This window comes from Tamandua tetradactyla, chromosome 6 (assembly GCF_023851605.1).
Source record: "Tamandua tetradactyla isolate mTamTet1 chromosome 6, mTamTet1.pri, whole genome shotgun sequence".
NCBI lineage: Eukaryota > Metazoa > Chordata > Mammalia > Pilosa > Myrmecophagidae > Tamandua > Tamandua tetradactyla.
In genome coordinates this window covers 1,376,520-1,390,959 of record NC_135332.1, presented here as the reverse complement: position 1 = coordinate 1,390,959, position 14,440 = coordinate 1,376,520, and the positions used below count along the sequence as shown (strand labels likewise).

At 62.2% G+C, this 14,440-nt stretch overlaps 1 protein-coding gene across 4 annotated transcripts in view; it reads right to left on the bottom strand.

The window, feature by feature from the left end:
- Positions 1 to 14,440, bottom strand: part of RAI1 (retinoic acid induced 1) — a 109,386-nt gene that overhangs the window by 65,022 nt on the left and 29,924 nt on the right. For all 4 annotated transcript variants that reach the window (XM_077163369.1, XM_077163368.1, XM_077163367.1 and 1 more), the window contains exon 2: positions 8,501 to 8,636. Coding sequence is in view for 3 of the 4 variants with exons in the window: in XM_077163368.1 (XP_077019483.1) it covers positions 8,501 to 8,636 (136 nt within the window). In the remaining variant the exon portion in view is untranslated. The remainder of the gene's footprint in view (positions 1 to 8,500; positions 8,637 to 14,440) is intronic.

Sequence of the window (14,440 nt, the reverse complement as noted above, 5' to 3'; positions counted from 1 at the left end):
GGATTTCTTATGTGAAATTTCCTGGTGTTTTAAAACCCTGTGCCGGCCGCAGTGCTCACCCGAGCCCACCAACCTACAACCTCAGTCTGAGCGTTTGAGCTTGGGTCTCTCCTGCCTCTCCTCCGAAGCCAGGAGGGCTGCTCAGAGGCGGCGGCAGGCTGGAATTGTTTTCTAGCCTGACCCTCTCTTAGGATGGAAGTGGGGAGGACCTTCTGGCAGGAAGAATAGGACCAGCATGAGCCAAGGCTGGGGGGGCGGCAAGACTGTGAAAAGGCCCATTTTAACTGGCTGGAAGGTGGCTGGGCTGCCAACCCTGTGCTCTTCTGTTCGGGGGGCCCAAAGCCTAACCCCTCTGGCAGGTGATGCAGCGTGGCGCAGCCCCCGGGCCTGGGAACCCACACAGGGATCTGCAGAGCCGACACTCACGTAACTCTCAGAGGTTAGGTCCCTTTACACTTCCAGGGTTTGCTGTCCTCAGCACACAGGACCCCTGAGGTAAGTCCAAACCCTCTATAGATCACAAGATGCCCAGAGAGGGCTGCACCTTGCCTCATGCCACACAGCAGCAAGAGAATGACGGAACGGGCGGGCCACGGTGGCTCAGCGGCAGAATTCTCGCCTGCCATGCCGGAGACCCGGGTTCGGTTCCTGGTGCCTGCCCATTAAAAATAGTAATACATAATAATATAAAATAATAATAAAAAACAGAACGGAGTCAGCGGAGGCTGGGGACAGCCCACTCCCTCCAGGCACCGCGGTACCCGAGCCACACCTCGTCCAAACCTGGGAAGTCTGCCCTCCCTTCGAGCCTTCGAGCGATGCAGGGCCAGCCCCTGACCCCACAGACACGCCCGTGAGGAGCCCCACGTTCCCACCAGCTCGCAGGACCTGGGACCAAGGGGACTGGCCTCTCGGAGCCCCGGTTTCCTCTTCTGTAAGACAGGGACAACAGGACGTTCCAAGCTCGGGGGGCTCGCCACGAAGAGGCCCATAGTGGGGGGTCCCCAGTTCCGCTCTCTCGCACCACCCCCCCGCCTCAGGTCCCCTGGCTCCCCCATACCCTCCTCCTGCCCTTCCCCGGCCCCCCGCCCCCTGCCGAGGTCCCGGCACGCCTCCCTCTCTGGGCCCAGTGGTTCCGGAATTATAACACCCTGGGCTTGGATCAGCGGGCCTGGAGGCTGCCATCGCCTCTCCCAGCCGAGGCGCAGCAACCCCTCCTGGGACACCAGGGGAGCAGGGAAGGGGCCCCACGGTCAGGATCAGGATGCAGGCGTGCCGAGGTGTGGGGAGACAGAGGCGTCTCCGGCAGACCCAGGCCCTCTGGGGCCCTGTCAGGCTCTCTCCCCATTGTCCCCCACACCCCCTCCGTGCCTCTGCCCAAGCTGGGCTGCTTGCCTGGAGCACCCTTCTCTGCCCTGGCATCAGGAGGCCTCCCCATGGGACAGTGTCCCCCCTCTGCCTTTGGGATACCCCTGGACAGCAGTCCTGGCCCCAGTTCATGCCCTCCCGCCTGCGCCCTCCTCTGGCTGCTCACAAGCCCCTGCCACTCAGGCCCTTGCATCCCTTGGGCTTGGGTCCTGCACGACCCTCGTGCTCTCACTGACCCCATCCTTCCAGACCGCGGCCGCCATCCCCTCCTCCGGCTCTCCCCGGGCAGGGCCTGGAGGTGGCCACTCCCAGGCCAGACCTACGGGGCCACTGGCAACACCTGCCAAGTGAAAGCACTTGGCCCGAAGAACAAGGCTCCAGGCCAGGCCACCGGCCACCTCCCTGCTTGTGTGGGGCCCAGCCAGGGCGAACCCCACGCTTGGGGTCAGGCTGACCCGGCTGGCTGCGTCTGGCGCCCCCACTCTAATCTGGATAGGGCTGGGCTGGAATGAGAAGCTGGTGAGGCTAGCACACAGGCTGTGCTGGGCACCGCCCATGCCACCAACACACAAAGCCTCTCACGGGCCCCTCGGGGACCACAGCCCCAGAGCCTGGGCTGAGGTTGGGGCTCCCCATGGGGTGGCGCCCACAAAGCTTCTCCCCCCGTGCCGTTCCCTGGAAAGTCCCGCTCCTGTTCTCCCACGTGCCTTGGCCCCTCATCTGACACCCCCACCCTGCCAAGGTCTGAATGGGCCAGACTCCCCTGACCCTGACCCTAACCATGACCTTTCTCCTGCAGGTGCCACAGCATCAGCTCCACCCCCGCCTCTGGTGCCCCATGACAGAAGCAGAGAACCACACAACTGGACCTGGTGACCACATAAGCACACTGGGAGATGCCCTGGGACCCTCTGAATTCTGGCGCTGGGAGGGGGTGATGGGCCCCCAGGGCTGCCCTTGGAGCCCCGCCCAGCAGTCCAGGCCTCTGCCTCATCAGCCTGCAGGTCCCAGGGGCCGGTGACCCTGAACTACACAAACAGGGGCACATCTCCTGGGTGCTCCTGTGAGGTCACACGGTGGCACCCTCAGCGGGGTTCTGCAGGTGATGGGTGGACGGAGGAACTTCAGGCACTGGGAAAGGCCAGAAGGGAACACTGCGTGAGGAGGGAGACCCACACTCTCCCAAGAACTGCTCCTGGGAGGTGGCACTCTACAGGGATGAGCAGACTCTCTGCCCACTTCGTCAGCTGGCATCTGCCTGCCTCTCTCCTAGCTATGCCCTGGAGGGACTGGCTGCTGCCAGCTCTCCTCATCCCACCTGCCAATTTTGATTCTTCACGGCAGTATTTCTAACCTCCAAGCCCTCCTCTTGGTCAAGCTGCCCCAGAGAATGTTGGGCCTCACCCCACAGGCTCACTGGAACCCAGCTGGCAGGGACATCCCCTCCCCTATCCAAGACACTCTACCTTTGTTAATGCAGCCTCAGGTGGGCCCAGTGAACTTCTTAGGCCACTAGAGGCACTGAGATGACAGCACTGAAGGACTGTGTGTCTGCTCCTCCAGCAAACCCAGTGCCCCTTCCGTGGCCACACAAAGGTGCCTTGAGCGGAAGGACGAACAAATGCATGCTCTTGGTGGGCCCAGGGCTGCCAGGCTCTTGAACAAACCTGAGCTGGCTCTCCCTACTCGGCCAACAGTCCCTGTGGGGCAGGAGCTACGATTCCTATTTCATATATGGGAAACTGAGGCTCAAAGAAGGGGGAGGAATCCTCGCTCCGGGACAGTGTGCTCACTGGCCTGTGACCAGGTTCTCCTCCTCCTAGAGAGATCAGGCCGAGGGGTACAGAAGGGCGTAATGCGAGTGTGCGAGAGGGCGGGGAAGGGCAGCTGGCCCCGCTTCTGGACAGCCTGCTCCCTACGGCCGGACACATGCAGTGCTGGGGGAGGAGGCTGAGGGCTGGTTCCTATTTACCACTAGAATTATCTTCACTGCCACTGCTTTCTGCAGCCGTCTTTACAGGGCTGGCCAGGGGAGAGTGTCAGGCAAGGCAGAGGATAACCAGGCCTGGAATTTTCCAGAAAGACTGCGGTGGCACGTCCCTGGGGGTGAGTCTGTGGAGCCCACAGGGCACCTGTGGAATCATCGACCGGGCCTAGGGGACAGTGTGGAGAGGGGGCATGGTAGGCCCCGCCCAGGCTGGTGAGGGTGACGCCAACAACACCAGAGCTGCCCCAGGCTGGTGAGTCATAGGCTCCCACGAGTGGACAAGCTGCCCGCTCCCCTTTCTGTAGCTCGGACCTCGGAAGCGAATATTTTCAGGGATTCCATGTAGGGTGGGGTAGGGGCTTGTTCCTGGGAGGGGGTGCCTGCAGAGACAGGGGCTCATGGAGGGGGCTTGGGGCAGCAGGGGGCTAAGGAAGGGGAGCTGGGCCTTGGGGTTAGTGGACAGGGTCCAGCCTGGGGGCCCCAACTCCTGGCTATGTGACTTCAACATGTCACTTCTCTATAAACCCGAACCACACATGCTGATTGCAGGAGCCGAGCAACCGAGAGAAGCAACACCTGGCAGGCATGGGCCACGCTGCGGTGGCCGGGGCTGGGTAGGTGCCGCCAAGTTCCTGTGACCCCAGAGACCACCTGGGGGGGGGGTCCTCAAAATTCAAGGGAGGAGCTGCAGCCCACTGGCGCCCACGCCACCCATGGCCTCAGCCCTGGTACCCTCTGTGCACGGGGGCTCGCCTGCCGGCCCTTTCCCCTCGCCGCACCCTCTGTCTCAGTTCTCCTCCATCTCTCTGGCTGGGGTATGTGAGCAGGAATGGCTCAATCAGGATATAATCGTTTTTAATTAACGTGCGGATCATTTCACAGGCTAATCTCCTTGGAGACCAGGCGAAAGATGGTCTTTTAAGATTTTCCTTTGCTCCCCCCGCCCCACCCCCCCCCAGGCGAAGGCGCCCCCTACACCCACCCAGCCGCAACCTTGAAACAGCACAAAAGCCTCTGGGGGCCGTGAGAGAGGAGTGTGCGCTCACACATAGCCGAGCACACACGCCCCAGCTCGGGAGGCCCACCCCTATGCACAAACGGGGTCGGAGACGCAACACGCGCGCGCACACGCACACATTACACACACACACGAGCTGGAAAGCACACGGATCCCCTTAAGAAATATACAAACAGGATCAGAGGCTCATACACATGCGCGTACACACTGACGCACCACAGAGAGACACCCACAGGCACATCACACGCACACACGCGCACACACACACACCCCCATACGGGCAGGCACGCAGGCCCGAGGAATGCACAACCAGAGTGTGGGAAGCACAGACACGGTGCACACCTGCAGGCCCATGTCCGAGCAGGGACCACCACCAAAATGCCCAAAGACCCACATGACGCAGGTGGGGATCTGTGAACTCGGGCATGTGGCAGGGGGGTCAGCCACAGACACCCCATCTCCCACCCTTCTCCCATGGGCACCACCATGGAGCCCGAGTCCCACCTGGTCTACATCCTTCTGAACCCCAGGAGACCCCCACCACTGCCCCAGCCAACAGCTGCCTCACTCGGCGCAGACAGGCCCACCTTCATTTCAACACGTCCTTTTCCCTCTTCTTTCCCCCATTTCTGTCTTTTTTCCCCCCACCTTCCTAATTCCATTCTTTCTCCCCCGCTATCTCGTTTTCAGGCTCTGTCCTCCTTTCTATCCCTCCTCTTCCTCTCTCTTTCCCCTTTGCTCCCCCAGGAGGCCTCCTGGGGTCCGTCTCAGGTCAGAGGGGGACTCAGATGCAGCCTGCCCTTCCTGCTCCCCCCAGCCGGGCAGACACAGGACCAGGCCTTCAGACAAATAAACCGAGGCGGGGGGGGGGGGCAGGGGCAAGCTCCCCCGAAATCTGCAGCCTCACCCCTCTCATCCCAACTGTTGGGGTTTCTGGGTTTCTCCTTCTGGGAAACTGGGTGACAAAGAGGAAGGGGTTCATGCCAGGGGGGTTCTGTGAGCGGCAGCTGCCCACTGGTGACTGGGGTAGCCCCGGGATCCCTGGACACGGCCAGGGAATGAGACACAGGGGGCTGGGCCCCAGCACGGCGGGACCTGGCAAGCTGGACACTTCGACCCCTCTGGGGGCTCATTGCCCTCATCTATGAAATGGGCAAGCGCAGCCCCCAGGAGCCTGGGGACCCTTCCCAGATTCGGAAGCTGAAATGGCAGCTCAGCAGCAGGTCCCTGTGGCTGCCAGGCAAGGTGCTGCTCTGTGACCCTGGCAGGCACTTCCCCTCTCCAGGTGCCTGCTTCCTCCCCTGTCAGATGCCGGGGACAGGCAGGTCAGGAATGGTCCAGGCTCCCTGCAGCTCGGGTAGAAGGTTCTAGATTGTGGGGAAGGAAAGAAAACTATGTCCCACATATCCAGGCAGTCAGGGAAGCCCACTGGAAGCACGTCGGAGCCTTCTGCACCAGCAGCAGCATTTTGGGGAAATTATCTTAAACGTTAAAGAAAAATAGCTCTATACGCAAAACACACCACCACGTTATTGGTGGGGGGCACCCAGAATGTCTAACAAAGGGGAATATTCGGTCAATTATGGTGCATTCACTTGATGGGAAAGGCCCAAACACATTAACTGTGGTGTTTACCACCGGCTGGTTACAAAACAACAGGAAAAGGCGCCAGCGAGGAAAGCAGGATATACATCTGAATATGGAGAGTGCCGGCAAGCCAAGGGAGCTGGGGAGAACAACATCAAAATATTAACGCTGTCACAGTCCGCAAAGGCTGTCAGCAACCATTTTTGCTGGGTTTTCTCTATTTTTTCGGTTTGCTATGAATCACATTTAAAGCTGCATATATCGAAAAGGTCTTTTTTTAAGTCACTAAATGCCTTCAATTGAGAAACTTTCCCCTTTCATTCATTTATTCATTCATTCATTACCGATTCATTCACTCCCGCGTCTGTCCGCCCGAACCCAGTGCCTATGGCGTGCCAGGAAGACAACTCACAATGACAACACCAGCTCAGGCCAAGAAGCCGGACAGGGCAGATGGGACTCCTGCTGGTTGGCGGCCAGCTCCCCCACGGGCCCTCATTTGGGGTGCCTCAGTTCCTGGGGCTCGCAGGCCCACCTGTGGGTCGACGCCTCCACCCTTATCGCAGGCCACCAGCCATGGGTGCTGGGGACAGAGCACAGGTCTGGGCAGAGACGGGAAGGGGACCAAGCTCACCGGTCCCACCACCCCAGATGCCAGGGGAGTAGCCAGGACACCCGGCCTGTAACCCCTCTCCTTGCTGGCCCGAAGCCACTGCCTGGCTGTTAAAGATCCTCTCTGGGATGCAGATTCTGCATTACCCCAAGGTCCCTGGACAAGGTCCTGCCTGGCTGCAGGGTGGGGGAAGGACACAAGGCAGGGCGTCTGCTTGCTCCCGTCCAAGGGTCCAGCATGCACCCCTGCAGGGAGGGGGCTGACAGAGTTCTGGGGGAGGGTTAACTCTTTCTATTCTGGACCAAGGAACAAGGCAGCCTGAACAGAGCCCTGTCCTACCCAAAGGTTCCTTCTCTCTTTCGGCAGGGAGGGGACTCTGCTTCATCTGCCCCAGGGTCTCTGCACCTGGGAAGAGGAAGGGGCAACTCCAGCCAGCCTGGACGCTCCCCCGGGAAGCCAATTAAGGCCTTTTCCACTGATTTCCGGCCCCTCATGCCAACCAGGCTGAGCTGGCCCTTGGGCACCGCTGGGCTCCCCACCACTGACTGTTCCCCACGCAAGCAGCAAAACGATCTGGGGGCTGTGCGGGCTGGAAGCCCCTGCCCCAGCAGTCCCCCACCTCCCCCACCCCCCGCCTGCATTCCCTTTCCCACGGCCCCAGGGGGGAAGAGAAGTTCCCACCACTCCCGGCCGCCCGCCCCTGCCCCTCCCCCAGCCCCTGGAGGCGGGAGCGAGGAGGCGTCCGGATCTCCGGGTCACCGGAGCAGCGTCTGCTGTGGACAGCAGGAGACAAACACTTCGTCACACACACAGCTCACCCTCGGGCTCACCTCCTTCAGCCCGCATTGTACAGAGGGGAGGGGGCCGGGCGGGGGCGGGGAGGGGGCTGCGCTTCGGGGCCCTCCACAGGCCTTCAGTCACCAGCCAATCACCAAGCCCACCGGGGGCTAGAATGTACGACCCCGGGCCACAAAGCCAGAAGCTCTCGCTGGCCTTCCCCGCCAGCGCCATTCGACGTCAACGTCTCTAACCCAAACAAGCCCCTCCCCCCTAAAGAAACCTCTCCCCCTCCCCCTCCGGCCTGAGGCCCGGGGGTCAGCAGCCCCCGGCAAGACACAGCCGCCCCCTCCCTGGACGCCAGAGGCGCGAGGTTTCATTGTCAGCTCGGCCACCCCGGCGCGCGTGAGGCGGGGGCTCGGGGCCGGGGAGGGGGTGGGGGGGGCTCCCGGGCAGGCTCCGGCCCCAGGAGTGGGGAGGGGTCTCCAGAGGGAAGTGTTTGAAGCTGCTCTTCCAGCGCCTTCCAGATCCGGAAGCCGCGGGCGGAGGGAGGAAGGCGGGGGTGGGGAGAGTGACCCGAGGCGCTCGCGGGGCGGCCAGGAGGGAACGCGGTGGCGGCCGGAGGAACCGCCTGGGGAGGCTGCGCTCCCGGGAAGTTTCCCACCAGTGGCCCGGGGCCGGACGGGGCACGCAGCTCGGCCCTCCCCGACCCGACCAGCTCCTGGGCGCCCACTGCCAACTTGAGCAGAACTCCTTCCTTCTCCAGCATCCCTCACCTCCCCATCCGCCGCCACCAGCCCCGCCATCTCCGCCAGCGCCACTGTCGCCAAGACCTCTCACCAAAGCACTGGGGGGAGGGGGATCCCCGGCACAACCAAACTGCGGCCAAAAACAGAAAGAAAGAGAGAAAGAAAGAAAAAGACAGAAATCCCTTCTCCTGAGGCCAGTTCCCTCGGCCGGCCTGGAAACCCCCCAGACAGGCACATCCGCAACTCCAAGCCAAGCTCACCGCGCGGCGGGCGGCGGCCCCCCGGCGGCCCCGGGTGCGGGGCAGGTCACCGCGCGGCGGCCGGGCCAGGGCTCGGGGAGCTCTCCTGCGCTGGAATGGGCCCCCCCCCCAAAGACACAAAGCTCCGGCCGCCAACAATACCTGCGGGCTCCTCCTGGGTCTCGCCGGCGCCGGGGCTGCACGTCTCGCCGTCTCCTTTTCCCCTCGCCGCCTCTCTCCTCCTCCTCGCGCGCGCTCTCCCCTCGCCTCTTCCAGAACGCGGTGTCCAGATGAGATCCTTGGGAGGGGAAAAATGTAAGCGCTGGCGCGATTCCTTTCTCTGGCGCCCGCCGCTCGCCGCGGCCCGGGGCTCGCTCCTTTCTCCCTCGCGCTCCCGCGCGCGCCGCGCCTCTCGCGCCCCGCGTTTCCTTCTCAGGAGCCCCTACGAGAGCCCTCGGTAGCCATTATTCACCGGCCGCCGGGGGCCCGGAGGTAATTAGAGACGGCCCCGGGGCCGCATCCACTCGGCCAAGGCGTTGCGGGCGCGGGGCGCGCGCGGGGAGGGGCGCGCGACGAGGGGGCTTGGCTGCGCGCAGCCCGCGCCCCAGACGCGGGGGAGGGGAGGAGGAGGAAGAGGAGGAGGAGGAGGAGGAGGAGGAGGAGGAGGAGGAGGAGGCAGTTGAGGGAGGAGGCAGGGAAGGGAGGAGGGGGGGGGAGATGGGGCGCCGGGGAGCCGCTCCCGCCGTTCTCCCCTCGGGGCTAGGGGTCACTGGCTGGGAGGCTCTGAAGCGCTTAGGGACCGGGTATGGGGGAGAGGAGGGGGAGGGACGCGGCAGTATTTTCCCAGTGACTTACAGCCCGCGGGTGAGCCCTTGGCCGTGCGCGTTTAGGTTCGTGAGTGTCTCGACGTGGATGTGTATTTCTGGTCTGTGCCTAGTGAGGATGTCACGGTGTTTGGGGGTTTGGGTCGAGCTTATGAATGTACTGCCGGGTCCTGGTGGGGCTGAGATGCGGTGCCCGCGTGGGACTGTGTTTGTCGCTGTGCGATTGTTTACAGAGGGGTGTGTGACTGGGGGCAGGGGGTTACTGCGTGAGTGAGAGTGTGCTTGGGTGAGGCTGCGTGCGTCCAATGGGTCGTGTGACTGCGTGCGGTCCTGCGTGGGTGGGATTGTGCCTGCGTGGGTGGGGCTGGGTGGGCCCAGGGGGCGTTGTGTAGCTGCGTGGGCTTGTCTGCGAGTGGGACTGCGGTAGTGGGGGGGCTGCGTGTGAAAGGGGCAGTGCGCTTATCCCCGGCTGCAGGCGGGTGTGCGTGGGGCTGTGTGATGCGTGTGGAGCCAAAGCCAGGAGGGGTCCGCGTGGCGTCGGGGATCGCTGCGCCGCAGAAGAGCCGCTTAAGGCGCTAACAGTCAGCGCTGGGGTCGGGGCACACGCAGCGCGGATGTGTAGGGGCTGGGAGGGGGGGAGAGGGGGGGAGACGAGGGCCCCCCTCCACCAACACCCTCCCACCGCGACTGCACCAGAGACGCCGCTTGGAGATCCTGGCACTTGCCGGCCCCGCGGTCCTAGAGGCGCTGGGTGTGGAGGACCCTGCCTGGCCCGGAGAGAGGCCTACGGGCTTGGGGCAGCGGGGACCATGCCTCGAAAGTCGGGGAGCAGCCGAGACCAGCGCGGAGTGGGCTGTCTAAAGCGGTCGGCGGCGGCCGGGAGACAGCAGAGAACTAAGCCGAGACAAAGAGCGCAGCCGGAGGCTTTGGGGCCTGACCGCGCCTCCAGGTCCTCCCTGAGGCCGCGGGACTGCCCTGCCCACACGCTAAAGGCCGAACGTGGAGCCTGGCGGCGGTGGCGCGGCCCCTCCTCGGCCCAGGCCCGGGAGCCGCCGCCGCCACGGTCACCGGAGTCCCGCCGGGCACGCAGTAACGCTCCGGGCGGGGCCGGAGGGAGGGGTCTGCGCGCCGCTGGCGGCAGCGATTGAGTGCTCGGCCGGCCCGCCCCTCGCCAGGCCGCCTCGCCGCGCACGCAACCATTCATTCATTCAGCCAGCCACCCTACAGTCTATCCGTGGCCCCCAGGCGCGCGCTGGGCGGGGTATCACATATACACAGGTCAGAACTGGCTGCCCCACTTCCTCCCCTCGCCAGTCGGTCGGTCTTTCTCACTCTCCGCGACCCCCACCTCCACTCCCGCCCGCCCTTCTGCGCTCAGGCCCCTCTCTGTTCTGGTAGAAGGGAGAAGCGTACCCCAACCTCTACCGTACACTTGTGCTTTGCGGTTCGGTGATGGCACGACCCCTCTCCCCATCTTTTCCCCACCCCCTGCCCGTAACTGCTGGCCAGACGCGCAAGCGCGAAAGAAGGCGGGCCGCTGGGGGCTCCAGGGCTGGCAGCCACCCGCACCCTCCTGTGAGAGTGCCGCCTCCGCCCAGCGCCCAGCGTGCCAGGACGGTGCGGCGGGAAGGGTTGCATGGCACCTTGTGCCCTCGGGTTCTTGGCTGGGGGTGGCCAGTAGGCCACTCTCAAACCTTCTGCCAGGAACAGTGTCAACAGGGAAACCAAAAAAATAAAAAATACAGATTCCTGGGCTCCAGCTCAGAACAATTCAACTCGAAAGCCCAGAGCCTTTGCACCTTGCCCTGCCCTTTGTCCGTCTCCCTAGAGAGCCAGGCTTGGGAGCCACTGGCCTGGAATGGCTCACGGCCTCCTCAGAACTGCCCCCGAGGCCACCACCTTCCGGGGCTGCCTAAAATGCAGGCCTTGCTGCCAGAAATAAAACACCCACACTTGCCCTCTGGGCTGCCCCCTGGTTTACCTGGTAAAGATGCAGAAGCAAAGAGGTGGGTTGCCGCCCCTCCCCCCAGCCAGAGGCCCCTGGGCAGCCCAAATCCTCCCTGGGCTCAGGTCTCCCCATCTTTAGAATGTGGCGGCCAGTTGGTTTCCTCTTCTGGCTATCTGGCCCTAGAACAGCCAGTCTGTCCAGAAGCTGCAGGTGAACTGCAAGAAGCCCACCCTGCACATCAAGCTGCAAATGGAAGAAGCCGGAATCCCTGCCGGGGACCCCCACCCCAGCCAGAGACTTAACCCTGGTGACAGTGACCCCTGACCCATACCCTTCCCCCCAATACCGTCCCTGTCACATCCTGAAACATCTTCCTGCAGCTGCCCACAAGGACCGAGGCTGGCAGCGCCTGCCTGCCTTTCCCTCCCTGGTTTACGAGTGACCACCGGGCGTACGCGGCCCCACACAGTCAACCCCCACCTCATCTCTCTGACCTCCCCCACGGTCCAGCCGCGCTGCCCCCTTTGGCTGCTTGAATTCATGAGGCACGCTAACCCCAGGACCTTTGCACTTGCTGGTCTCTCTGCCTGGAGTGTTTTTCTGACCTCCTAATACACCATACAATTTAGGTCTTTATGCATCTGTGTCTGTTTTCTCACTGTTATATCCTCAGCGCCTGGAGTGGGCATTCAGTAAATATTTGTCGGATGAATGGATGAATGAGGTGAACTCAAGTCCTCTTCTGTGAACGTTCTCTCCTGAACCGGCAGCCCTCTTGTTGAACAGCAGGCCAATGGAGGTCCACTGGGGGGCCTGGAGGGCTGGTAGGGGGTGGGGCAGCTTGTCCCTAAGGACAGCTGGCCCCCCACAGGGGTTTTCCTCACTGCTCCCAGGGGGCGAGGGACCCCAGTTAAGGAGGGCGAATGTTCCCCTCTGCCAAAGGAGGATGGAGACCCTTGAGCTGGCCAGGGCCCTTCCACAAGGGTCATCATGAAGGGGCCACCAGAAAGTGCCCCGAGGTAGAGGCTGCCCAGCGCGGGGAGGAGAAACAGCTCAGGGCTGTGAAGGAACCTGCCAAGGACACCCAGTGATGGGAACTGATCCCAGCCAGGTGTAGGCTTCGAGGGAGGGCCTGCCCACTCCCGTCTGTGCACAGTAGGCGCTCTCTTGTGGTTATCGAATGAATGAAGCACGCGGCAGAGGCAGGATTCACAGTTGGGCCTGTGGGGGCCCCCAGGCCCCTGCTTGTCCCACCAGACCCTCCTGGAGGACTCAGTGGGGTCTCAGAGCAGCCCCAGGCGCCCAGCAGCTCTACAGATGCTGAAGGCACACCCCACAGAGGGGGCAGCTAGCTGGCAGCGTTCCTGTCCTGGCCTGGGCTGGGAGTCCCCCTCCCGCTGCAGGAGGCTCAGCTGGAAAAAGGGGGCCTGGCTTGGCTGACAGCAGCATGCAGGGCAGGGACAGTGTGCAGGGCTGCCTGGTGCTCCTTCTGTCCAGGCTGTCGATAGATGAGTAAAAAAGTATGGATAAAACATAAATAATAGGGGGATAAGGGGTAAAATAAATCAGGTAGATGGAAATACTAGTGGTCAGTGAGAGGGAGGGGTAAGGGGTATGGGATGTAGGAGTATTTTTTTAAATTTCTTTTTCTGGAGTGATGCAAATGTTCTAAAAACGATCATGGTGATGAATACATAACTATGTGATGATATTGTGAGGCACTGATTGTGCACCTTTGTGCACACTGTATGGTCTGTGTGTGTGTGTAAAGACCCGTCAATAAAAATATTTTAAAAATAAAAAAGGCCCAAGACTTCCTGGAGGAGGACGCAGAGCCCAGGTTGGGGCGATCTGCTCCTTTGGTTGGCTGGTGCCACGCGAACAGCAAAACATGCCTACACAGGAGCCGGGAGGGAGGCAACCACAGCAGCCGGGGACAAGGCTCAATGGCGGACAAGGTCAGGGTTAGCCAGGAGCCACCCAGGTGGACGCAGGGGCAGGAAGAGAGGGGCATGGACCCCGTCCACCGAGCCACGTGGGTGCTGCCGAGACCCAGAAGTTCTGTTTGAGCTTGGCCCTGGCCTGGCGACCCCCAGGCCCTCCTGGGTCTCCAGGACTCCATGGGCCTGAGGTCAGAGGGGCAGGGGGCACCAGGGACTTGGGGACATCCACCACACTTGTGTTGATGGAGCAGTGGGGCAGCAATGTCAAATGTTGGTCTGTCCATCCACCTGGGCAGCCACTCTCCCCATTTCAAAGATGGGGTCACTAAGGCCAGAGAACCTTGCCCAAAGTCACACCCCTTGAGGAGGCAGAAATGCATGCAGTTGGTTGGCAGATATTCACTGACCACCAGCTATGTGCCAGGCCCTGCTCTCTGCGCCAGGAATTCAGAGCAGGGAACAAGACAGAGCTTCCTGCACACTGGGGAGACAGGCAAGAGACAGAGTGAGGGCGTGAGGACGTAGACGGCCAAATGGGGAGGCGCGCCATGAGAAATTAATAAAGCCCGGGAAGGAGGCTGGAAGCACCTGGCGCAGGCTGTAATTCTAAATCAGTGGTCAGGGAAGCCAGCTGGAGCAGGGGGCATCTCTGGAGTCCAAGAGAGCGAGCTCAGTGGCTAGCTGGGGAAACAGCAAGTGCAAAGGCCCTGAGGCAGGAGCGTGCCTGGAATTTCTGAGCACAGTGATGGGGCAGTGAGGTGACAAGGGGCCACGCCCCAGAGAGACCTGTACACCATGGCAAGACCTCTGTGTGAGATGCAGAGTCTCCCCATGTTCTGAGCAGGGGAGGGACATGATTTTTAGGTTTGCACAGTAACCCGCCACCTCCTGGTTGCTATGGCCAGAACAGACTGTGGGAGCTGGTGGGGGAAGCAGGGAGGCCTGTGTGGCAGCCACTGCACTAGCCCTGGTGGGTGACAGTGGGTCCTGGAGTGGGGCAGAGGCTAAGGGCCTGGTGAGAAAGGGGAAGGGTCTGGATTTACACTCAGGGCAGGCTAAAAGGATCAGCAGACAAGTGAGGGAGAAAATCAAGGTCCAAGACCCCCATTTCTGGGCAGGAGGGGATGCAGGCATGTAGATACCCATCAGGACGAGATGCCACTCTGTCAGAATGAGGCACCGTCATGCTATGCCCATCTGCCACCTCAAAACTAACAGCGAGGCCCAGGTTTAGGGATATACAGGGAATGGCTGCCCCACCTCGGTCAGCACTGGGCCAGCCGCCCCCAACACTTCCCCTCTGAGCTCCGTTTCCCCTTTATAGGAGGGTGCTGGTCCTGGTCAGTGGCCTGTCCTCTCACCCCCGGAGACCCACTTCTGTCCTCCT